At 47.4% G+C, this 25073-nt stretch overlaps 1 protein-coding gene across 17 annotated transcripts in view; it reads left to right on the top strand.

Annotated features, from left to right (window-relative positions):
* LOC142497911 (sialic acid-binding Ig-like lectin 16) overlaps window positions 1–25073 on the top strand; it is a 226293-nt gene that overhangs the window by 161646 nt on the left and 39574 nt on the right. For all 17 annotated transcript variants that reach the window (XM_075606354.1, XM_075606351.1, XM_075606346.1 and 14 more), the window contains 2 exons: window positions 20454–20711; window positions 21352–21399. In XM_075606354.1, coding sequence (XP_075462469.1) covers window positions 20454–20711; window positions 21352–21399 — 306 coding nt within the window. The remainder of the gene's footprint in view (window positions 1–20453; window positions 20712–21351; window positions 21400–25073) is intronic.

The following is a 25073-nucleotide window of genomic DNA, read 5'->3' as shown; positions in this document are numbered from 1 at the left end:
CAAGGAGCCATGAAGGCCGGTAAGGCAGGATTGTTTTGTGTGTCCAGGGGCTCCCTGCGGGGAGGGAGTGCTCTGTGTGGGGAGTGAGGAGAACGCTGATTCCTGACAGTACCCCCCTCTTCAGGAACGGCCTCAGGACGGTCCAAGAACGGTTTCTCTGGAAACTTTTTCCTGAAGGACTTAAGAAGGGCCGGGGCATGAATGTCCTTTTAAGGTACCCAGGATCTCTCTTCAGGGCCAAAGCCCTTCCACTGCACCAAGAACTGGAGCTGACCCCTGGATAGGCGAGAATCCAAAAGAGAGTGAACTTCGTATTCCTCGTTATTTTGTACAGTAATGGGATCCGGTTTACGAGTCTGATCTGGAAAGAAGTGACTGGAGATAAATGGTTTTAAGAGGGACACATGAAAGACATTGGGAATCTTCATACTGGGTGGTAGTTGGAGCCGGAATGCCACGGAATTGATTTGTTCACAAATAGGGAAGGGACCCAGGAACTTAGGTGCCAGTCTAGGAGATGGTACCTTGAGGTGGATATTCCTAGAGGATAGCCATACCAAATCCCCTGGTTTGTAACTGGGCGCCGAACGACGACGACGATCGGCCTGTAGTTTCGATCTGCGGGAGGAGTTGAGAAGGGTAGACTGAATCCTGGACCATGCGGTTTGGAGGGAAGAAATGCGTTCATCTACGGCTGGTACTCCAGAAGGAATATTGGGGATGGGAAGACAGGGAGGGTGGAACCCATAATTTATAAAGAAGGGCGACTCCAAGGTTGACTCGTTTTTTGCACAATTGACGGCATACTCTGCCCAAGAGAGGAGTTGAGCCCAATCATCCTGGAAATCGGATATAAAACATCTCAGGTACTTCTCCAGGGATTGATTGATTCTCTCCGTTTGTCCATTGGACTGAGGATGATAGGCGGAAGAGAAAGAAGAAGAGATGCCCAATCTCTTCGTGAAAGCTCTCCAAAATTTGGATACGAACTGAGAACCTCTGTCAGAAACAATGGACGAAGGGATCCCATGAATCCGGAAAATCTGCTCCGTAAAGATATCAGCAAGGGCGGGAGAGGTGGGTAATCCTTTAAGTGGAATGAAATGGGACATCTTCGAGAACCTGTCCACGACCACCAAGATAGTGTTCATTCCTCTGGACCTGGGTAACTCCACGATGAAATCAATAGAAATGTGGGACCAGGGGCGGTCGGGAACTGGAAGGGGTAACAGAAAACCCTGAGGCTTTTGACGGAGAGTCTTGCTTTGAGCGCACGTGGGGCATGCACGGGTAAACTCCAGAATATCTTGAGACATCCTTGGCCACCAGAAATTCCGACGAATGAGATCAGTAGTCTTCTTAAAACCTGGATGACCTGCAGATTTAGAGGAGTGACCCCAAGACAGGACCTCTGGAACAAATTTGGATGGTACAAAGAGTTTGTTGTCGGGAACGACCAAGTCCTTGGGAATGCGTCTCTGGGAGTGCAAAATCTTGTCAAGATTCTTGAAAGAAGACGTGGCGAGAATCCTCTCATGTGGAAGGATAGTCTCCAAAGATTCCTCTGGCCTCTCTTCAGAAGAATGTATTCGGGAGAGTGCGTCTGCCTTTACGTTCTTGGTCCCGGGGATATAGGAAAGGTGAAAATCGAATCGAGAAAAAAAAAGAGCCCAACGAGCCTGTCGTGGGCCACGGTGTCGAGCATTCTCTATGTAAAGAAGATTCTTGTGGTCCGTGAGAATAGTAAACGGCTCTTTCGACCCCTCTAGCAGGTGTCTCCACTCTTGAAGAGCCATCTTCACGGCCAGAAGTTCCCTGTTACCCACGTCATAGTTCATCTTGGCAGACGAGAATTTCTTGGAAAAATATGCACAGAGATGTAACTTATCTTGGGGCGTGGGTCTCTGGGAAAGAACGGCACCAGTGCCGCAATCAGAAGCGTCGACCTCCAGGACGAAGGGAAGTTCGATGTTGGGATGACGTAGAATAGGTGCGGATATAAAGGCTTCCTTGAGTGTCTCGAAGGCGGAGATGGCCTCGGATGACCAAGCAGAAGGATCAGCTCCTTTTTTGGTGAGCGCAGTGAGGGGTGCCACAATGGTGGAAAAACTCTGTATAAACTTACGATAGTAATTAGCGAACCCTAAAAAACGTTGTATGGCCTTGAGAGAGTTGGGTCTTGGCCATTCAGTGACTGATTGAAGTTTACCGGAGTCCATCATAAACCCCTCATCGGAAATGATATACCCTAGGAACGGAGTAGAGGTCTGATGAAAGGTGCACTTCTCCAGTTTGGCGTACAAATGGTGTTCACGGAGACGGGAAAGGATCTAGGAGGTGTGGCGTATATGGTCCTGGAGATCTTTGGAAAAAATAAGGATATCATCCAAGTATACAATAACAAAAATATTGAGTACCTTACGAAAGACGTCGTTGATGAAATCCTGGAAGACAGCGGGAGCATTACATAAGCCGAAAAAGGCATTACCAGATATTCGTAGTGTCCACTACGCGTGTTGAAGGCCGTCTTCCATTCATCCCCCTTCCTGATGCGCACCAGGTTATAGGCACCACGTAGATCCAACTTGGAAAAAATCTTGGCCCCCTGTAATTTATCGAACAGTTCGGTAATAAGGGGAAGGGGGTAACGATTTTTAATAGTGATGTGGTTTAAACCCCTGTAGTCGATGCAAGGCCTCAACCACCCGTCCTTTTTCTTGACGAAGAAAAACCCAGCCCCTGCTGGGGAATTGGAGTGACGAATAAAGCCTTTCTTGAGATTCTCCTGGATATATTCATCCATAGCGTGAGATTCTGGTAACAACAAGGGGTAGGTCTTGGACTTGGGTAGGGAGTAACCTGGAACTAGATCGATCGGACAATCGTAAGTCCTGTGTGGCGGCAAGAGGTCTGACTGTACTTTATTGAAAACGTCCCGGAATTGATGGTAAACGGAAGGTAGAATTACTTCGGGAACAGAGGTATTGGCCAGCAGTTGATGAGTCTTGCCTGACCTCGGCCTCCAGGAAATGGGAGCAGAGGAAGTCCAGTCAATGAGAGGATTATTAAGCTGTAGCCAAGGAAGACCAAGGGTGATGGGTATCCCAGGAGCGTGAATGGCATCGAGAACTAAGATCTCCTTGTGCAGATGTGAGGACAGAAGCAAGCGAGCCGTCTCTAAGGAGATGTGGGCCGGGGTAAGAGGACGTCCATCGATACCGCCGAGTGCGATGGGAACCTTCTTTCTCACGAGTGGTATGCGGTTTAACCTGGCGAATTCAAGATCCACAAAGTTTCCTCCAGCTCCTGAGTCAATGAAAGCGGCGGTAGAAGTCTTGAACTTATCGCCTGAAAGGGAGACTGGAAATGTAAGTTTCTTAGGGAGTTCACCTTTAGAAAGGGGACGTGGAGACATTACACCCAGAGAGAGCCCCTCTGTACTCACTGGGTGTTCCCGTTTCCCAGACGCAATGGACACTCCCAAACCAGATGTTCCATGGATCCGCAGTAGAAACACAATCCCCCGGCGTGGCGGAACTACCGTATCGGTGTGCGGATGCGTTGTACCCCCAATTGCATTGGCTCTGGCAACTCCAGTGCAGGATGAAGAGGTATGGTAGCACTTGGGGGAGCAGGAGTGTTGCTGGGAGTACTGGAGAACGGAACTTGAAAGTTATGGACGCGAGTGCGCTGACGCTCAGAGCGGCGTACCTGGATACGTTGATCCACTCGGACAGCCAAATCAATGAGGACCTCCAATTGATCCGGCCTGGATTGGCGAGAGAGTTCATCCTTGATGGGATCTGCCAGGCCTTGCCAGAACACGGAGACGAGAGCCTCTTGTCCCCAGTTAGTCTCGGCTGCTAGAGTCCGGAATTCCACAGCATACTGCGTCACCATTCGCCGTCCCTGAGTGATCTGGAGGAGAGAAACAGATGCCATCTCCCGACGAGCGGGAGAATCGAATACTTGTTGGAACTCAGCTTTAAATGCCGGGTAATCTTGGGTAAGGTCAGAACGTCGCTCCCAAACCGGGGAAGCCCAAGCCAGGGTGCTGCCAGTGAGGAGGTTATAAATGTAGGCTACCTTCTTGCGATCAGTATTGTGGAGATGGGGGGCCATTTCAAACTGCACCTCACACTGGTTTAGGAAACCCCTACAATCTTGCGGTTCACCTGCATAAGGCTTGGGGGGAAGAATCCTTACATCTGAGCTGCTAACTGCACTTGCGGAGTGGGGGCTTACATCTGGCGGGGTCGCGGTCGGTACCCTGTCTGAGAGTACTGCGACCTGGCGTGTAAGTGCCACAATTTGATCCGCCATGGCCTGGTTTTGCTGAAGCAGATTGGAGAGAAACTGTTGAAGTTCGGTCTGGTCTGCGTCTTGTGGGCTTGACATACTGTTACTCCGGTGCTGCCCGCAGACCAGACCCGTCCCCTGAGCTGAAGGGGGAAGTGGTGATACACGCACCCGCAGCAAAGGGAGCGTGTCTGGAGTGTGGTATGAAGCGTTGCCAGGCCAGGTGTAGTAAGGTAGACAATACTTGCCGGTACCGGTTGTAGAGATAGAGTGAATGTTGCCTTGCCGAAGTCAGGGAGTGGAGAGTGGAGATAGGTTGTAGTCCAAGCCGTGTTCAAGGGGTTACCAGAGTGAGCGTTGTCCAAGGAGTGCCGAGATCGAGAGCCAGAGGGGGTAGTCGTACGAGCTGCGTCAGAACCTGTGAAAACACTGAGAGAATCCAGAAGTACTTCCATACAGAGACTATGTCGAGCAAAGACTGAGAGCAGAGAGGAGCTAGATAAAGCAGGAAGGTCCAATTAGGAACGGAGGCGGGACAGGAAGAGCTACAGGGAGACACTGCAGATTGGTGCAGGCATAACAGGCCAGGTGAGTCTTGTTAGTAACCTGAGTATGCCCGTGCAGTGTGCGGGGGCGGAGCCTGAGGTCCGGGGGACGGGAATAAGAGTGTGCAGACTGAGCATGCTCCATAACTCGTGTACGCGTGTGAACCGAGCCAGTGGATGGTGCAGGTGTGCGTGCAGGAGGGCGTGGGCGCGCCCGGCACTGAGCAGAGGAATCGCCGAGGGGAGTGATCCCGCGACGGTGGCAGGGGCGAGGAGCCATGGAGGCCGGTAAGGCAGGATTGTTTTGTTTGTCCAGGGGCTCCCTGCGGGGAGGGAGTGCTCTGTGTGGGGAGCGTGGAGAACGTCGATTCCTGATAATTGCACTCTACCAGCTCAGGGATACCTTGTGGAAAAGCTACAAATTAACTGGCACTACCAAGGATCTCAATCACTACAGATGCATGCGGAACATGTGCACAAGGCAAACAAGGCACGCAAAAGCACAATATTACTCTGACAATCTCCACCAAAATACATCAAACCCAGCTAACTTCTGGAAGGTTATCAACAATATATTCCAGCCTCCTAACCATCAACAACCAAGTAATATCACTAAGGGGGATATTACTCTGACAAACCCCACTGACATTGCAAATGCATTCAATGATTACTTTGTGGGGTGTGCCACTAACTTATTAGCGAAACGCAGCCCAAACCACAAACCTGAATCTCATCCTGGGAGTGCCCACATAGCCCCACCCCTTCCCAACACTGCCCACAATTTTCAATTTGGCCCAGTATCTGAAGAGGAGATTACACAAGCGCTCCTCAAACTAAAACTAAGCAGCCAATGTGGACCTGACTTGCTACAATCTAGGTTCCTACGACTTGGTGCCCCAGCCATTGCGAAACCAATTGCTTCCATAGTCAACTCTATCCTGTCTGCAGGCCATATCCCTAAGACCTGGAAAACTGCCAGAGTTGTCCCAATCTTCAAAAGTGGGGATAAAAACACTGTCTCAAACTACAGACCAATCTCACTTCTCCCAATTCTATCCAAAGTCATGGAAAAATGTGTCCACTCCCAATTAAACGACTATTACACCAAGACAAATTTCGCTAGCCAATACCAATCTGGCTTTCGTCACAAACACTCCACCGTAACTACCCTGCTAAAAGTTAGCAATGAAATCCAGTGTGGAATGGAACGGGGACAACTCACTGGTGCAGTATTCCTAGATTTCGCAAAGGCTTTTGATACAGTTGATCATGCTATCCTGCTTAACAAACTCCAGAGCTCTGGAATAGGGAAACATGCTTTAAACTGGTTTCAGTCCTACCTATCAGGAAGATCCCAACATGTGTCCATCTCTGTCTCTAACTCTAACCCCCTGGATATCACCTGTGGTGTCCCGCAAGGCTCTGTTCTGGGGCCCCTACTCTTCTTAGTGTTCATCAATGATCTTCCCACAGCTTGTCAGGAAGCCTCAATACACATGTATGCAGATGACACAATCCTATATGCACACAGCCGTAGCCTCTCTGACCTTCAACACATACTTCAGTCTGACTTTTTCAGACTCGAAAACTGGATTTCCCAAAACAAACTGTTTGTAAACACTGACAAGACTGTAACAATGGTGTTTGGGACCAAGACTAAATTCTTAAAGCTTCCAGCGACTGAGCTCCATATTAGAACCAACACTAACACCACCCTAACTCCTGTTACCAGTTTTAAATACCTGGGCTTATGGTTTGACTCCCACTTAACATTCAGGATGCACATTTATACCCTGACAACCAAGACCTATGCCAAACTAGGGGTACTTTACAGGAACAAATCCTCCCTAAGTCTCCTGGTCAGAAAGTGTATCGCACAGCAGATGCTAATGCCAATTATTGACTATGGAGACATAGTATATGGCACGGCACCTCAAACCCACCTTAGCAAACTTGACACCCTCTACAATTCAATTTGTTGTTTTGTTCTCCAATGCAATTACAACACACATCACTGCGAAATGCTCAAAGAACTAGATTGGTCATCACAAGAGTCTAGGCGCAAAGTTCACCTTTCCTGTCTTGCCTTTAAATTCTTTATGGGCAAGCTACCCAGCTACCTGAACAAGCTCCTCACCCCTACCACATGCAGCACCTATCACCTGAGATCAGACTCCAAAAGACTGTTCATGGTCCCAAGGCTCAACAAAGTATCCGGCCGTTCCTCCATCTCTTACCGTGCACCCCAAAACTGGAACAACCTACCAGAGACTCTCACATCCACCACCAGTCTAAGTTCTTTCAAATCTAAGGCTGTCTCACATTTTAATCTGGTCTGTAAGCCTATAATATACATCTTCTCTAACTGTGCATGCAATGTATTATATATAATGTATACCCTGTTCATTTATGTAACTGTATTTGTAACCATGTATTATTTGTCTTAACTCTGTGCCCAGGACATACTTGAAAACGAGAGGTAACTCTCAATGTATTACTTCCTGGTAAAATATTTTATAAATAAATAAATAATACACTTACGAGTCTACATCACACACAGCTGCACTTCTCACCTCCTGCTCGTCTGCAGGTACACGGTTACATTGTAATTTGATACTTCAGTGTAGTCTGCCTAAAGGATTATAAGTGTGATTTTGTTGCATGTACTGTACTGTTGAATTGTTATCTGATACTTCAGTGAGCCTTTTCAAGGAATTAGAAGTGTTATTTTGTTGCATTAGGGGGCGGGGAGGGGGGGCGGTGTGTGTTGTATATTGCTATGTTTATTAGGAGCAATTGTCCCAATAAGCATGCTATTGTGCCTTAACCCCTTCATTGCCTTAGCGGATTGCCGCTAAGGGCATGAAGCTGCTTTAATGTATTTTTATTAATAGTGTGCGGGAGCAGGGGGTCCCCTGATCTAAACCGCATTGATTTCTGCCTCAGAGACCCCCTGCTTCCCGAGTTACAGGCCCCGGTTTGGGGCATCGGTGCCAGTGTCGCCGCCATCTTTATAGTGTCGACGTTGCGTCTTGGACGCTATAATAATGGCGGCGACACTGGCCTCCGATGCCCCATACATTGCCATGTAACTTGGGAAGCAGGGGGTCTCTGAGGCAGAAATCAGTGCGGTTCAGCTCAGGGGACCCCCCGGCTCCCGCACACTATTATTAAAATGTACATTAATGCAGCTTCATTACCATTGCAGATAGACGCTACGGTAAGGAATTATTGTTTATTGATATGTGTGTTTTGACAGTAGAGTAGATGTGTAGGGGGTCTCCAGAGCTGAACCGCATTGGTTTCAGCCTCGGGACCCCCTACTTCAGGAGATATAGGCCCCGTTATGGGGTGCCGGTATCCCCTGCAGAAAGTAAATATCCCGGTCACGTGACGCAGGAGCTTTAAACTGCAGGGGATACCGTCACTCCATAACGGGGTCTGTATCTCCTGAAGTAGGAGGTCCCCGGACCTGAAACCAATGCGGTTCAGCTCCGGAGTCCCCCTGCTCATGTACACTATTATTAAAATGTATTTATTTTGTGTACGGTCGCCTGTAACAGCCTTGCATGGAGATGCAGAATCTCCATGCAAATGTTACAGGCGGCTTATTTTTTCTATCAGCTAGCGTACGTGAAATTTCAGTGCGCTAGCAGAGGGAAAAAACTTTGCACGCATGATAAGCCACTTTTGGGCACGTCCAATAGAAAATGGGCTCAGGGCCTTAGTGAATCGCACCGCCGGCTACATTTTTTATCGGACGTGCTAATTTTTTTCAGGCCACCGCGATCGTTCGGAGCTTAGTGCATAGCCCCCAATGTTCTTTAAAATCCTCGTATACTAATTGATGGAATACTTCTATATTATTCCATTTTGAGTGTGCTGGATAGAACGTAGATCTGGGTTTGAAGTGAGTATGTTTTACCTTTATTGTTTGATCAAAGGGCTTCTAGTGATTACAATTCTTCCCCACTTCCTTCATTTTCTTTCCACAAGGAAATCAGTGCTGATAGATACTCCTTTTCTTTTGTCTGTGCATTGATATCAAATATTTGTTCCAAGTGGCCTTTCATCCCTATTTTTAGGAAATTACGTTTTAGCGTTAGTTTCCGCGTGAACCGATGCAAATCAATAAATAGATCAAATAAAACTGGTCCACTCGTGGGAGCAAAGGACAACCCTTTCCTTCACACTGAATTTTGTTCCTCTGTTAAATTGATTGAAGAGAGGTTGAAAATCCCACTATTCAGATCTTTTATTATTCTCTAATTTTCCCTTTTTTGTTGAGCTTTCCCCCCCCCCCCCTCTGCAGCTCTCTTTCTAGTTGCTTTAGTTCCCTCTGAGTCTGGAGAATCTGTTTTAGCCGTTGTTCGTGTAGTTCTCTTTCTTTTATTTCCTCTCTTCACTTTCCCATCTTATTTCCTCTCTTCACTTTCCCATCTTATTTCCTCTCTTCACTTTCCCATCTTATTTCCTCTCTTCACTTTCCCATCTTATTTCCTCTCCCTTGTTTCTCCTCTCTATTTTTTCTTTTTGTTTTACTCCTGGTTTCTGTCCCCTATCTAAAATAGATGCTGATGTCCCTGGTCTTGGGTTTGCGTTTGATTTTACCTTTGGTATAGCTCCCATGTTTAGGTTATTACTTGCGTGAGCCTGATGTTCAGGTGTATAGTTATCCAAGGTAGCTGTAGATACCTCTCTAGGCCTGACCTCATCCCTATTGGTCCTCCAGGGAGTTTTGAAGGGTAGTAGGGTTGAATGATTATAATTAGAATGGCCATAACTTCTATCATTATTTCTACTTCTCTCTTTGTCATTCCTTCCCCTCCTATCTCTGCCTTCTCTTTTAAATCCATTATCTCTAAATGTTAACTCATGATAGTTCAGATTTTCCCTTTTCCCTTGGATAGTTGAACTTGGGGTATGTTCCCTGCACTCATTCTCCCATCTTCCATGATTTGAAAACGTTGTTTTCTATGATTTAAATTTTGACCAATTCCGCTGCCGTCCAGTTTCATAATCCTCCATATCTCTTTTTATTGATTAGTTTTTATACAAATTTTTTCATTTTTTAATTTAAATGAGTTTCTAAATCATTAAATTCAGGTGTCCCGCTGAATAATTTGAATTCCTCTTGTAGGTTAATAATATCCTTTTCCAATATTCCTAGCTTCCTTTCTCTATAGTTAATTAATAATTTTATCAGAGTGACTGATTCTGCATCTAGGATATTATTCCAGATGTCACAGAATTCTGGTTCATCAAATGTGGGATTTTTTTGCAACCTCAGGCCTCTTGGAATTCTCCCTTCCTCGAGATATCTTTTAATATATTCAACGTCCAACCAGAACCTTGACTCTATTTTTAATGTATTTTCTAGCCTGAAAAACGCCTGGAAGATATCTACGTCCTCCTCTTCTATGGGTATTCCAGATTTTTTGGTGTTTTTTTTATTATTCCTATTTTCCCATCTTTGTCTCCTTTCTTTTGAGGACATAAAACTTGCCATATTCTCTCCCTTTGCAGAAATATAAATTAAACTTATGAATATTAATTCCTAGATTAAATATATCTTTATTTTTATGTCTATATTTGTGTTTTATATATTTACTAGCTGAGAGACCCGGCGTTGCCCGTGAGTTAAATTTCCCGGTGTGAGTGAGGGAGGGGGAGGACAGTGGACAGGAGGTGTAGGGGGGGGGGACAGTGGAAAGGAGGGGGGGGACAGTCGACAGGAGGGGGGGACAGTGGATAGGAGGGGGATGACGACAGTGGACAGGAGGGGAACGACGACAGTGGACAGGATGGGGACGACGACAGTGGACAGGGGGGGATGACAGTGGACAGGGGGGGACGACAGTGGACAGGAGGGGGGGGCCGACAGTGGACAGGAGGGGGAGGATGACAGTGGACAGGAGGGGGGGATGACAGTGGACAGGAGGGGGACGATGACAGTGGACAGGAGGGGGGATGACAGTGGACAGGAAGGGGACGACAGTGGACAGGAGGGGGGATGCAGTGGACAGGAGGGGGGGACAGTGGATAAGAGGGGGGGACAGTGGACAGGAGGGGTGGGACAGTGGACAGGAGGGGGAGACAGTGGACAGGAGGGGGGGAGACAGTGGACAGCAGGGGGGGAGACAGTGGACAGGAGGGGGAGGACAGTGGACAGGAGGGGGGGGGACAGTGGACAGGAGGGGGGATGACAGTGGACAGGAAGGGGAGACAGTGGACAGGAGGGGGGAGGACAGTGGACAGGAGGGGGGGGGAGGACAGTGGACAGGAGGGGGGAGGACAGTGGACAGGAGGGGGGGAGGACAGTGGACAGGAGTGGGGGAGGACAGTGGACAGGAGGGGGGGAGGACAGTGGACAGGAGGGGGGGCAGTGGACATGAGGGGGGGGGGGGACAGTGGACAGGAGGGGGGAGGACAGTGGACAGGAGGGGGGGGAGGACAGTGGACAGGAGGGGGGAGGACAGTGGACAGGAGGGGGGGAGGACAGTGGACAGGAGGGGGGGAGGACAGTGGACAGGAGTGGGGGAGGACAGTGGACAGGAGGGGGGGAGGACAGTGGACAGGAGGGGGGGCAGTGGACAGGAGGGGGGGACAGTGGACAGGAGGGGGGGACAGTGGACAGGAGGGGGGGACAGTGGACAGGAGGGGGGGACAGTAGACAGGAGGGGGGGGACAGTGGACAGGAGGGGGGGACAGTAGACAGGAGGGGGGGTACAGTGGACAGGAGGGGGAGCACCGGGGAGGGGAGTGGAGTCAGCGCCGGGGAGGTGAGTGAGTGCCGGGGAGGGGAGGTGAGTGAGCGCCGGGGAGGTGAAGGAGCGCCGGGAAGGGAGGTGAGTGTGATGGGTGGGGAGGAGAGGTGTGGGTGTGTGTGTATACCCGGCATTGCCCGGAGGCAGGGAGGGGGGGTGTGAAAGGCAGGGGGAGTGAGCGCCAGGGAGGGGAAGTGATTCAGCGCCGGGGAGGTGAATGAGCGCCGGGGAGGGAGGGGAGTGTGATGGGGGGGAGGAGATGTGTGTGTTTGTGTGTATACCCGACGTTTCCCGGAGGCAGGGGGGGGGCGTCAAAGGCAGGGGGGGCGTCAAAGGCAGGGGGGGCGTCAAAGGCAGGGGGGGCGTCAAAGGCAGGGGGGGTGTCAAAGGCAGGGGGGGCATCAAAGGCAGGGGGAGGCGTCAAAGGCATGGATTCCTCCCCCTGCATTTCCTCGCCTTGCATTTCCTCACCTGCCAGCATTCCGCGCTTCTCTCCCCCCTCGTGGCCTCCGCTGACTCCCGGTGGTACAAAGGAGGTATTAATTCCCTGCCACCCTCCTCCTGCTCCTCGGGGATGTTGAGCCGTAGAGAGCGTGCTCTGGGAGGTGGGGGGAAGTGGGGGGAAGTGTGGGAGAATGGGGGAGCGACACACACGCGACACCTACCTCTACTTCTGGGCGCTGCCATCTTCTCACTCGGCGCCGCGAGGAAGTAAGGGTGTCCTTCCGGGCGCCGCCATCTTAGGCGCCGCGAGGCAGCTGCAGCCTGTTCCCCCGCCGGGGAGGGAGGTGAGTTGGAGCGCCCGGGGAGGGAGGTGAGTTGGAGCACCCGGGGAGGGAGGTAAGTTGGAGCGCCCGGGGAGGGAGGTGAGTTGGAGCGCCGGGGAGGGAGTTCAGTTGGAGCACCGGGGAGGGAGGTGAGTTGGAGTGCCGGGGAGGGAGGTGAGTTTGAGCGCCGGAGAGGGAGGTGAGTTGGAGCGCTGGGGAGGGAGGTGAGTTGGAGCGCCGGGGAGGGAGGTGAGTTGGAGCGCCGGGGATGGAGGTGAGTTGGAGCGCCGGGGAGGGTGGTGAGTTGGAGCGCCGGGGAGAGAGGTGAGTTGGAGCACCGGGGAGAGAGGTGAGTTGGAGCACCGGGGACAGAGGTGAGTTGGAGCGCCGTTGAGAGAGGTGAGTTGGAGCGCCGGGGAGGGAGGTGAGTTGGAGCGCCGGGGAGGGAGGCGAGTGCCGGGGAGAGAGAGGTGTGTGTGTGTAGGCCGAGGGGGAAGAGAGTGGCAGTTGGGTGACGTCAGACCCACCAATCTGATTGGCCAGAGGCTGGGGACCAATCAGAATCACCGCAGATAGCACTAACCTTTCGATTTTATATTTTAAGATTTAATTCAGCCTTTTTCAAGGGCTCCCAATCTGAAAATCTACAAACACTAAGGTCTAAACGGAGCAGACTGTATACACAGTGCAGCACCCCACAAGGTATATACTATGATAAATGAAAAAATGTGCAAATGCACATGCACCTACTGCAAGTGCAATTGGGGTGCGCTAGGTGACAGGTAGTGATTCAATTTTTTATCTACCTTTGCTTAGCTTCTGGTCTGCATCTCCATAAGAAATAAAAGCTATCAGTAGTTATCATTTTTATACTTTTTACTATTTATACACTCTTGTTGTTTATGTTTTATGAATAATGTTTTTTATTATTCTATTCCTTGGTTTTATATATTGTTGTTGATTTTGTGACTCCGTAATCTGGAGGACAATATTAGTCTATAATCCACACCCCCAAGACACTATTTACAACTTCGTATATCTATATGCAGTAGCCTGTGGCCACACCTAGCGCACCCCAATTGCACTTAGGTGCGTGTGCATTTGCACATTTTTTACATTCTGTAAAGACTTTCTCCAGCAAGCCCATTCTGAAACCTACAGGCCAGAAATCTCCTGGTCCCAGCACCCAATGAAAGGCAAAATACCAATAAATCTTTAAGGTCGCATAATTTGCACACAGTCACAGTAATGCATTTAGGACATCAGGGTCCAAGAGCTGACACTCTAGGACCTCAACACACGGATCAGGGGTAACCAAGTGGGCTGAACCTTTATTAGTGAGCTTGGTTAACCCATTCACCGACATAATAAGACACACATACACTTTAAAAAATATCATGAAACCAGCACACACATAGTAAATGCGGACTGAAAATATAGATACAGAGAGATCAATAAGAATCAGGCACAATGTAGCTATGAGCACATTGGGGACATAGTACTCAATTAACTCAAGACCTGCCGGTCATCTAAACCTGACAAGTATGTACTGTAGATGTTTTTAATTAAAATATTTTTTTGATAATCTTCATTGTTGGAAACATCTGAGTGCTTTTTATTGGGTTTTTTTCTTTTTCTTTTTTCTTTTTTTTTATCTTTTTTTCCTTTGTTGGAGACACATAAGAAAAAGAAATACAGACAGAGATTACAGTCAATGTGGTACATTTAGGGATGAGGGTAGCGTAACTTGACTGTGAGGCGAATCTGGGGTCTCAATAAATCGTTTTCTTGTTTTTTTAGCAAGAAAAGTAGGGGGAACTCAGGGCGGGGCGATAGATGGGGACGACAGAAGAGGGGGTAGATGGGGGGGGAAGTAGTGGGTTCGCACTTCTCTCTATCCGCCTATTTAGTTGGTAGGCCATTTGTTCGGACCTAGTCGGGGGGAAGGGTTCCTGAGCTGATCCAGGGCTCCCATGTGTTATAGAAATGTGGCATTTTTTGTTTTAGCATGGTTTTTAATTTTTCCATTGTCATTACTGTATTTATTCTATTCACTACAGTCCTCCTTGAGGGCGCTTTTAGTTGCTTCCAGGCCGCCGCGACCGAGCATCTTGCCGCCGTAAGTATAGCGGAAGTCAGCCTGGCCGTGGGGGCTGGGAGATCCTCTATTGGTTTGCCCAGCACGTATGTCAGGGGGTCCAGGGGAACCTCCAGGCCCAGGGTTTCATCCAGGAGTCTTTGTATTCTAGTCCAGAACTGCTGGATTTCAGGACATGTCCACCAAATGTGAGCCATGTCGCCCTTTTGTCCACATCCTCTCCAGCATAGGTCAATTGCGCCGGGGAAGATCTGGCTCAATCTGCTCGGGGTCAGGTACCATTGAAATAGTATTTTGTATATGTTTTCTTTTGTAACGGAGCAAATTGAAGTTTTAGGGGCTGTGTCCCAGATGTCCTCCCAGTCCTCCAGATCTAGTGGTATGCCGAGGTCTATGCAATATTTTTGCATATAGGAATGGGCGGGTGGGGGGAGAGAGTTCTCTATTATAATGTAGATTGCTGTGATTAGGCCTTTCTGATACTCTCTTACTTGACAGAGGGACTCAAATTTGGTCAGGGGGGGGAATTTTGATGTCGGGGATAGAGCTCTAAGGAAATGCCTTATCTGTAGAAATGCGAATATGGGGAGATGGGGGGCTGACAATTTTTTTGGAGCTCCTGGAAGGACAGAGCTTCGTCATTCTCTAGCAGATCCGCAACCATGCTAATGTCTAGGTCCTTGAATAGACCGATCTGAGCTTGGGAGCAACCAGGAGGGAATTCAGGGTTCCCAAGTATGGAGGTGAGTTGGGAGGGGGGTGAAGTTAGGCCGTATTTCCCTCTATTTCTGGACCAAATAGACCACGTGCATTTCATTGCTCCGAGCTCAAGTTTCTGAGGGGTTTTTTCCTTGTGCTCTGGGGACCATAGTAAAACTGGGAGAGGGACAGGGGATGCATGACGTGCCTCTATTTCCAGCCAGCAGGCCGAGCTCGGAGAGTTGTTCCAAACCACTGCTTGTCTGAGTTGGGCCGCGTGGTAGTATCTGACCACGTCAGGCACCCCCAGTCCACCTCTTGTCTTTGCGGCCATGAGCACTGATCTCGGGACTCTAGGTTTTCGTTGTTTCCATATGAAACGCAAAATTTGCGTTTGTATATTTCTTAATTCGGCTAGGGGGATTGGAACTGGGAGGGTTTGGAAGTAATACAACAGACAGGGAAGGATATTCATTTTAGCGGACACGATTCTGTCAAACCAGGAAATCTGGTATGTGTTCCAAGCTTCTAGGTCGCTCTTAATTTGGCTAAATAGAGGGGGGTAGTTAGTTTTGTACAGCGAGGAGTACGTTCTGGTAATTTTTATCCCTAGATATTTTATGTGGGTGGAGCTCCATTTATACTTGTAGTTTGCTTGGAGAAGTCTCCACGTGTGCTCGGGGAGGGATATATTCAGTGCTTCGGATTTGTCCATATTTATCTTATAATCTGAGACCTGACTAAATTGAGCTAGCAGTTTCTGTAGGTTGGGAAGGGAGATATGTGGGTCAGATAAGGTCAGAATAACGTCGTCCGTGAAAAGGGATATTTTATAGTTCTTGTCGGATATGTTTATGCCTGTGATATCTGGGTCGGCTCTGACTTGGGCTGCCAGTGGTTCTATTGAGATTGCGAAAAGCAGTGGGGATAGGGGGCAACCCTGCCTGGTTCCGTTTCTTATGTGGATCGGGCTTGATTGTCCTCCTGGAAGTTTTAAATACGCTGTGGGGTTCTTGTATAGTGCTTGGACACCCTCTAGGAACGGGCCTGAGAAACCGAATTTGATCATTGGTTGATCAAGGAAAGACCATTTGATCCAGTCAAAGGCCTTCTCGGCGTCTAGACTAAGAATCATGGCCTGGAGTTCATTGAGATGCACGTGGTCGATGATATTGATAATTTTGCGGGTGTTGTCAGAGGCCTGTCTTCCTGACACGAAACCCACTTAGTCTATATGAATTAGTCTGGGGAGAATAGGGTTTAACCTGTTTGCGAGGATCTTGCTAAAGAGTTTTAGGTCTGTGTTAAGCAGGGAGATTGGTCTGTAGTTACCGCAATTCAGCGGGTCCCTTCCTTCCTTGTGAATAATGGCTAAGTTGGAAGCAGAAATTGTGCCCGGGATTGGGTCTCCCTCTAGGAAGGAGTTGAACATATCCAGTAGAAAGGGGGAAAGAGACAATCTAAATTTTTTATAATAAGCGTTTGAAAAGCCGTCAGGGCCAGGAGTTTTGGTTATCTTAAGGGTGCTTATGGCTTGCGCCAGTTCCTCCTGGGTGATTTTGCAGTTCAGGGCTTTGAGTTCCTCGTCAGTAAGTGAGGGTAGATTGCATCCAAAAATCGCGAGGTAGAGTCTACATCTGCTGGGTCTTGGTTGGGGGGGCGGATGTTGTAAAGCTCCGTGTAGTAGTTTGCAAATTCTTGGGCGATTTCTTTTTCTACATAAGTAGTGTGGCCGCCTTTAGTGCGGATTCTTGTGATTTGGACTCTTGCTTTTATGCCTCTGAGTTTTGACGCTAGGAGTTTGTCGGCCTTATTGCCCCTATCGTAAAACCTCTGATTGGTCCATTTGAGCGCTCTCTCGACTTCTTCTAATTGGGATTGTTTTAGCTCAGTTCTTGTTTTGTCAAGTGATCTGAGTAACTTTTTGGAGGGGGCCTTTTTGTGTTGTTGTTCGAGGGTAATTATTTTTTCAGTTAGCGCCTTTTGTGTTTTTAGTTTAGATTTTTTCTTATAGGATGCTAGGGAAATTAGGTCGCCTCTGATTATTGCTTTGTGGGCTTCCCACAGCGTTGACGCTGCAGAGACTGACCCTTTGTTTAATTAAAAAAATGAGAGGAGGGGGGGGAAAGAGGAGGGGGAGGGGGGGAAGAGGAGGGGGGAGGGGAAAGAGGAGGGAGAGGGTAGGGGGGGAAGGGGGGAGGAGGGGAGATGGGGGGGGGCTTATGGGGATCTGACATTTGTAGCCGGTCGATGCTTTACTGACATCTTCGTAACAGTATGCACAGGGTAGCTATACAGCATTTGGACCCATGGATATGCACAGAGCGTTTCAACACGCTAACATCATTATCATCGGGCATTTTCTACATCCTAATTGTACCAGATAAGCTAACGTTATTCAGGGTAGGCCGTTGTTATCGGCGCAAGGGTCAGCGTAAACAAAGTTAGATGACTCTTGCGGTTGGCACTTTCTACTTCTTTTTTTGACACCAATTGGTCCGTTATTGGGCAGTGTAATGAATCGCTGGGGGCCCAGGCGTCTGTGTGCCCTGTCAAGCTGGAGCTCGTGATCGGTTAGATCGGGGACAAGGTTTAAGAAAAGTTTTTTGAGGTAGGTCTGGAGGGATTCTGGCGGGATTGACTCGGGGATCCCTCTGAAACGTAGGTTCTGCCTACGGTCTCTATTTTCTTGGTCTTCGATAGAGTTCTTGAGGGCAGCAATCTCATGCCCCATTCGGGCCATGTCGTCCTCCATGTTGGAGTGTGAGTCCGAGATAGTGGTGATTTGGGCCTCCACTGCCTCCGTTCTTGCGGTTAAGGTACTCAGATCTGCACGTATATCTCGCAGGACCTTCTCCAAGTCCTCTATAAACCCGCTTCGAATCTTAAGGAGCAGCTCTTCAAAGAACTCCTTGTTGAGTTCTTGGTGGGCCGGGACAGCTTTGCCTGGTATTGCGGCCTCTGCGGCGTGCTCCTGCTCCTCGGCGCCATCTTGCGATTCTGAGGACGGCTCCAGCGGGCGTTGAGTTGGTTAAAAAAACTTAGAGACGGGGTTCTGAGCCTTTTTTTGTTGCTTCCTCGCCATCCCTGGAGTTTCGGGGGGGATGCTGGCCACATTTGGGGGGGCTCTGCGACGTTTGGAATGCTTTTCAGGTTATCTTCTGGGGGAGGGTGTCGGGAGCTCGTTTCCTAACCTGCCATTCACGGTGACGTCACCGGAAGTCTCCGGGTTTTTTTCTTTTATGTATGTATATATGTATTACTGTATATATATTTGGTTTTTAGCACACACATTCCCAGCAAGCTCAAACCCTGACACATCACAATATAAACTATATATATATATATATATATATATATATATATAGTCAAAAGGAGTGCTACTGAGCGTGGCAAATGTATACAACAAAAGACAAGGAAGCCCAATGCTACATTCAATTGACAAAACATATAAAGTATAAAGTTAAATTCTTCAATAATAATATGTTCTTGGTTATTTAGTTAAACCCTTTGGCCAAAGCGTCATAAGCCTGCATACCAACGTCAAGGAGGTATAACCAAATATGCAGGTCCTAACACTACACACACACACACTATATATTTATACAATGCATCCGGCGCAATGTAGAAATATAACAATATTAAAAAGAACTCTTGGTGACTGGGTAGATACCACTGGAATTCTAGAAGAAAAATAGATACTTATTACTTTCCCAGTATATCAACAGGGTTAACACTAAAAATGCATATATATTGCAACAGCAGACAAAAACTTTGTAATGTGTAAACAGTCAATTTCTATAAAATGATCAAAGGGAAGAGATGGGGTTAATTGTAATGTCTCTGTGCCTATACAAGGGGAGTTCCAATACGCATGAGCCCAGGAGTATTCAATGTCTTATACATAAGGTTCAGAGTTTCTTGTTATCTCTGTTTGACCCTCTCAGGAAAAAGTGGGTAATGGGACCTTCACGCTGCAAACTCTTGCCTTCAAATATATTGTCTTTAATTTTGGCACGGCATCATAATCTTTTTTAAATGTGCTTGTCTCTGGATCCCTTCTCCCAAGCTCCTCAAACCACTTATCTCATATATATTGCAGCCGTATCGCTATCTAGCTGACATCCATGCTACTGTGTGATCCAAAGCCTCTCCATGCCGACATACGTTTCGCACGTGCAAATTTCTTCAAGGCTCGAAGCCTAACTAGCTAGACAACGATACAGCTGCGATATATATGAGAGAAATGGCTAGCGACACCACTCTATAGACTTAGAGTTCCTCATCCTGTTATGTCACTGTTCTATTGGTATTAGATTTATGTTGCTTTTAACTTGTGAGTCTGTTGCCCGTAGCGCCTGAAAAAGGGTGCAATACTTACACAGGGAGACGAGCTCACTGTTTTTTTTCCTATCAGTAGCAATTTGTAACGCACTATGATCAAGACCTGTCTATGAGAATCAAGTAGATACATACAGTAACTACAATATCACCTATATTGTTACATCAGCACAATTGACTGATGAATAATTATAAATAATATATATCCCAGTTCTGGAATAGATACTCTAGAGGATTATTTCAGCCCACTTAGTGGCACGGTGATTTCAATCCATACAGTAGGTGCAAACACCACTTATGGGAAAGCAAATACAAGCAACCCATTATCTACATAGTGAGTTTAACAAAATATTCAGATTTCAACTTCAAAGGTGTCACACCCGTGAGAGTGGTATCCTAGCATACTAAATCCCGGGTCCACTCACAGTTAGATACCCAAAGGAGTTATTAGGGATATTAAGTCCGTCAGAATTTTCTACAAATGCACAACTGATTAACTCCCTAAATGATTACCACCATAGAGACTATATGGAATCAATATGAAATCAGTGTCCATGTGTGCAACTAAACGAATGAGTCTTCAAATACTGTGTTATACTGCCCCTTATCAACTACGTGGAGGTATTAAACCCTTCACAAGAGTGTAGACACAAATTGAGATCACTCAGACACTGGCGACATTTGAACTTATAGTCGAATTTTCTATACCAATCGCTGTTTAGTGTTTATCTACTCATCCTATTTTAATTGACCAAATAAAATAATAAGTTATATCTACAATTCAAATGACATATCTGACATTGAGGGTTACTAGAGTTCTTACTCTACTGGGATTTTTTCTGTCTCTAATGTGTACACGTATAAACTATCCCAGGTATAGCATCTTACCCAACTACTCTTCTGAACAAATGTTTTGGGCCCCTCTCCCTTCCCCTAGGTGTATTCCTAAAAAAGCAGAGCACACCTGTGACTGTTAGGGAAGGTGACATGCTGATTATGAGCTGCTCAGCGGACAGTAACCCCGAGGCTAACTTGACCTGGATGAAAGGAGAGGAAAGCTTTGTCAGCTCTGTGTCTGGACAGAGATTGGAGCTGCAGCTGTGGAACATAACACCCAGTGAGGCTGATACATACAGGTGCTCAGCATGGAACAAACATGGGAACATCAGCAGAGCTGTGAAAATCAATGTGGAGTGTAAGTATGGAGTTTGTAACTTCACTTCTGCAGTCCGGTGTAATACACTGGGGACACGGGACAAGGAAATCCTTTTTATCGTATCTTTCTTTTCTTCTGACTTTGTGCTGCTTCAGATAAAACAGCTACTATTCTTGTAGCCATCATATACAGCAAAGATATGACTGGGAAATAGATCTAGAGAGAAACCCCATGAAATGCAAAGGAGAGGTAGATCCCACTGAGATTATTGGATACAAAGTAATAAGGAAGGTATAGTAAACAAGATCCAGAGGTTGGGATGGAAAGTTGGGTTGTTGTGATAATTAGTTTATATCAAATAGTGGATTCCTCTATGTGGTCAGTGGGATCTTCACATTTTGGGATCTTCACATTTTGGGATCTTCGTGAACAACAGGAAACTTTTCTAAGATTTAGGGTTTAGTTTAGAGGGTGCAGGTAATCTGAAGTGGCCACTCTGGTGTTTTCGGGGACTAATCCCCATCAATGTCCTGAATGTCCTGGCATTGGACCATACAGAATTAACCCCTTAGTAAAGATTGAGAAACTATCATTACACAAAGTTCACAATCTCAGATATCTGTCATTACAAAAATCCATTTGATGATATATGTTAAATGCCAATGTTCTCTAATTACAGATTCCCCCAGAACACCAGAAATCGACATTACTAGTTACACGGAGAATGGTATGATAAATACTTATTGTTTTAATATGTCCTATAAATGTGGATTCTGTGACACACTCAATAGGAATCACACTAAAGTCAAATTGACATTTGAATCCGTGTTTTTGTTTGCAGGCATGAACATGCATACTGTTACACGTTGAAGTGGTTACCCCCGAAACAGTGTGTGTATGTCTGTATGTACAGTATGTATGTACAGTATGTATGTATGTATGTATGTATGTATTCTGAAAAAGTGTCCATTTAGCAGCAATAAAAGTCTTGTAACAGGCGTGTTGTACGGCCTAAGATAGCAGTTCAATAATAATAATACTGTGAACAGTTCTGGCTTTATCAGCAGAGAAAAATGCAGTGATACTCATCAATGATGACACTTTTTCAGGATGCTCTCGTACACTGGCTATTACCTGCTAGGGTTACCACCCTCAATTACATGTTCTTTATATTATGTACATGGGCCTGAGCATACTTTTGTTCAACCATCTAATTATGTCAGGAAGTTTTGTTCAATGTCCGGCCAGGCTATTGCACTCTAGGGAATTTATTTTCCCCTTCTATATAGACACAAAAGAGAAAAAAAGCCCTATAAAAAGCACCCACATAATTCAAAATAAGATGGATTTTATTGGTAACACAGAAAAAACAAAAGGTGAATAAAATTGAATTAAGAAACAATAAACCACTAATCTCCTACTCCTATCTATATATATATTTCTGAAAACGTTGTATGTACCTGTCCCTATGGGCAATCTGATTGCTCCCTCGGGATGGCCGCTCCCCCCCCCCTGTGTCCCACGCCCCCACGGCTCTCATTGGCCGGTGTACCTCGCCCCCTCCCCGTGTGTCCCGCCCCCCCATGGGTACACCGCGTGCTCCTCTGAGCACAGTGCAGGCACGGATTCTCCTCCTCACTGAGCGCCGCTGCAACCCCCCAGCCGCACCTCACACCCGGCCCGCCATCTGCCGCTGAAACCCACCAGCCACACCCTACACCCGGGCCACAACCTCCATCCGCACCCCCGCCGGATCAGTCCCTCACACCGCCGCCTCTCATACACACGCATTACCACTCCCCCTCGAACCGCACCATCAGCCCCTCTCACCGCCGCCTCACATACACCGCCACCCCGCATCACCAGTCCCTCACACCACCACTCCAAGCCCGCCGCATCTCCGCCCACTATCATGCCCGTCCGTCGCCTCTCTCCTGCCTGCTCGCCGCTCCCTCTGCCGCCACTCGATGCCACCTGTCTCCCGCCCGCAAGCCGCACACTCCAGGCCGTCGCCTCTCGCCCACTGCCGCCTCTAGCACGCACGCCGCTCCTGCCTTTCACCCCCCCTGCTCTTGCCTTTCAGTCACCCAGCCGCCCACTCAGTCACCCGCCAACGCACCCACTCAATCAGGCATCCACTCAGTCAGGCACCCACTCAGTCAGGCACCCACTCAGTCAGGCACCCACCGTCACCCACTCAGTCACCTGTCTTTTGTGGAAAATATAAAAAGAAACAGGTTGCATTGTAATCTTTTTTTCCGTATGACAATAAGAAAACACTTACGTTCAAGTTGTGTGCTAAAAAATATTTTTCCCTGGTAGGTGCGGTATGGGTAGGGGGAGCTGGAAAATGTAATCCCGGGCAACGCCGGGTATATCAGCTAGTATATATTAAAAAGAAAAAGACAGTGTGAAAACAGCGCTATAAATAGTGAAATAAATATTAAACCCAAGTCTAGGTGGAATTAGGCCGCCAGGTGAGTGCTGATTGCACAATCAGACACTTAGATGCAGTAAAGAAAAAGAAAACCGGCGCCTTACAAATTCAGTAGTATATAAAAAGTCCAAAACTATATAATTAAAGTCCCAACAAAGTTCTCTGTTGCAAAAATGATGGAAGAATTGCTGTGCAGCTCCCACCATGCATGAAGAATTATGTGGAGAAAAAAAAAACAAACAAAATTATGGTGCAGTATGTCAAACTAATATAACTGACAAAATGACCCAAAACACTAATGACAAAACAAAACAAGACAGTATATATATATATATATATATATCACAGACAGGATGAATAACGGCGCAGATAAAAATATCAGTAATTAATAAAATAATACACAATGTGTCACGGAAGGTGTTCTGGGTAGTAAACAAGTCTCAATTTTCTTGGTCCTAAAGGGCATGAAAAAAGGACCACAATAGTGAAGTATGAAACAGCAACTTTATATAGAAATAGCAAATTGGCTACTTACAACATAGCTGATAAAATCAGGCAGTGTGGTGTGTGTCACCTCACAGACAATCAGTGTACAGATCAGCTGGCTCCCTCTCTGCCTGGAATCCTCCTTGCCTGGAGTTTTTAACTCCCGCAGTGTTGTTTTGCTCTGCTTGGTTGGGTGCTGCTTCAGCAGTGTACTCACCTCTCCGGTGTTGGAATTCCCTGTCTGACTACCACGATCACGTGGCTATGATGTCAGACGCCAATGTCCACAGCTGTGACTGCATGTTTTATTTTTGAGCGAGATTGACAAGCTGGCGATAAGTGGCTTATCGCCACCCATTTGGCGTTGTTTTTTCTTGGCAAAAAACAGCGATTTTTGCTCTTTTCGCCAGCTTATCAGGGTTTACTGAATTGCTGTAGGCTTTTTGTCGATAAACTGGCGATAAGTGGCTAATCGCTGTTTATAGCATGAGGCCCTTAGTTTCTTCTTCCTCCTTTACGCTACTTGCCTAGAAGGATTTTTAAACCAGATCCTGTGAAAATCTGTCTTAGTGGGCTAACTTGCATTTTTTCCTTCTCTTGTGAAGACAGTAACTCCACTTCAGCGGTGATGGCTTCTTCTCGTTTTAATAATTTTTCTTCGGTGAGAGGACGAACCTTCTCATCAATAGATGCCTTCGATTCTTCACTTCTACCTTTGTTTGCTTCCTGCTGGGCAGGTAAAGGCTTAGCTAGTGCTTGCTCAGGCAGTTCAAACTTTGCAACCTCATTTTGCCGTTGAGCGGAGTCCCCAGCTCTCACTGTGCCTTTGTCTTCATGGGCTTTGGTCTCTGTGGGATACAGATGCTTCTGCAGGGCCAATACCTTTTCCTGTAGTGGAGACACCCATGCTTTACGAGTCCGCAGAGCCTGATTCTGTTTACCCGCTGCAGCTTCACGTCACTATCAGGTTTCCCTTCAGACTTGTTCTGGAGTATTGCTCTCCTGCCGAATTTCAAGTCTAACTGTAATTGCTTCACGTGTAATATGATGGCATCATCTTATACTATATTAGTGAATGCACTGTATGCCTGCCTGCCTGCCTGCCTGCCTGCCTGCCTGGATGTCCGGTGTCCCTAGGGGAAATCTGATTGGTCCCTTAGCCCGCCCCCGCACACCTCTCATTGGCCTGAGGCGGAGTGACGGGCCAAAGGACACACACACAGGGACACACACACAGGGACACACACACAGGGATACACACACAGGGACACACACACAGGGACACACACACAGGGACACACACACACAGGGACACACACACACAGGGATACACACACACACAGGGACACACAGGGACACACACACACAGGGACACACACACACAGGGACACACACACACACACAGGGACACACACACACACACAGTAGGGGGGGGTGTACATTAGAAGCATGTATAACCCGGGGGGTGGGGCTCACAT

Source organism: Ascaphus truei, chromosome 6 (genome assembly GCF_040206685.1).
Source record: "Ascaphus truei isolate aAscTru1 chromosome 6, aAscTru1.hap1, whole genome shotgun sequence".
NCBI classification, from domain to species: Eukaryota; Metazoa; Chordata; class Amphibia; order Anura; family Ascaphidae; genus Ascaphus; species Ascaphus truei.
This window is presented reverse-complemented; position numbering and strand designations above follow the sequence as displayed.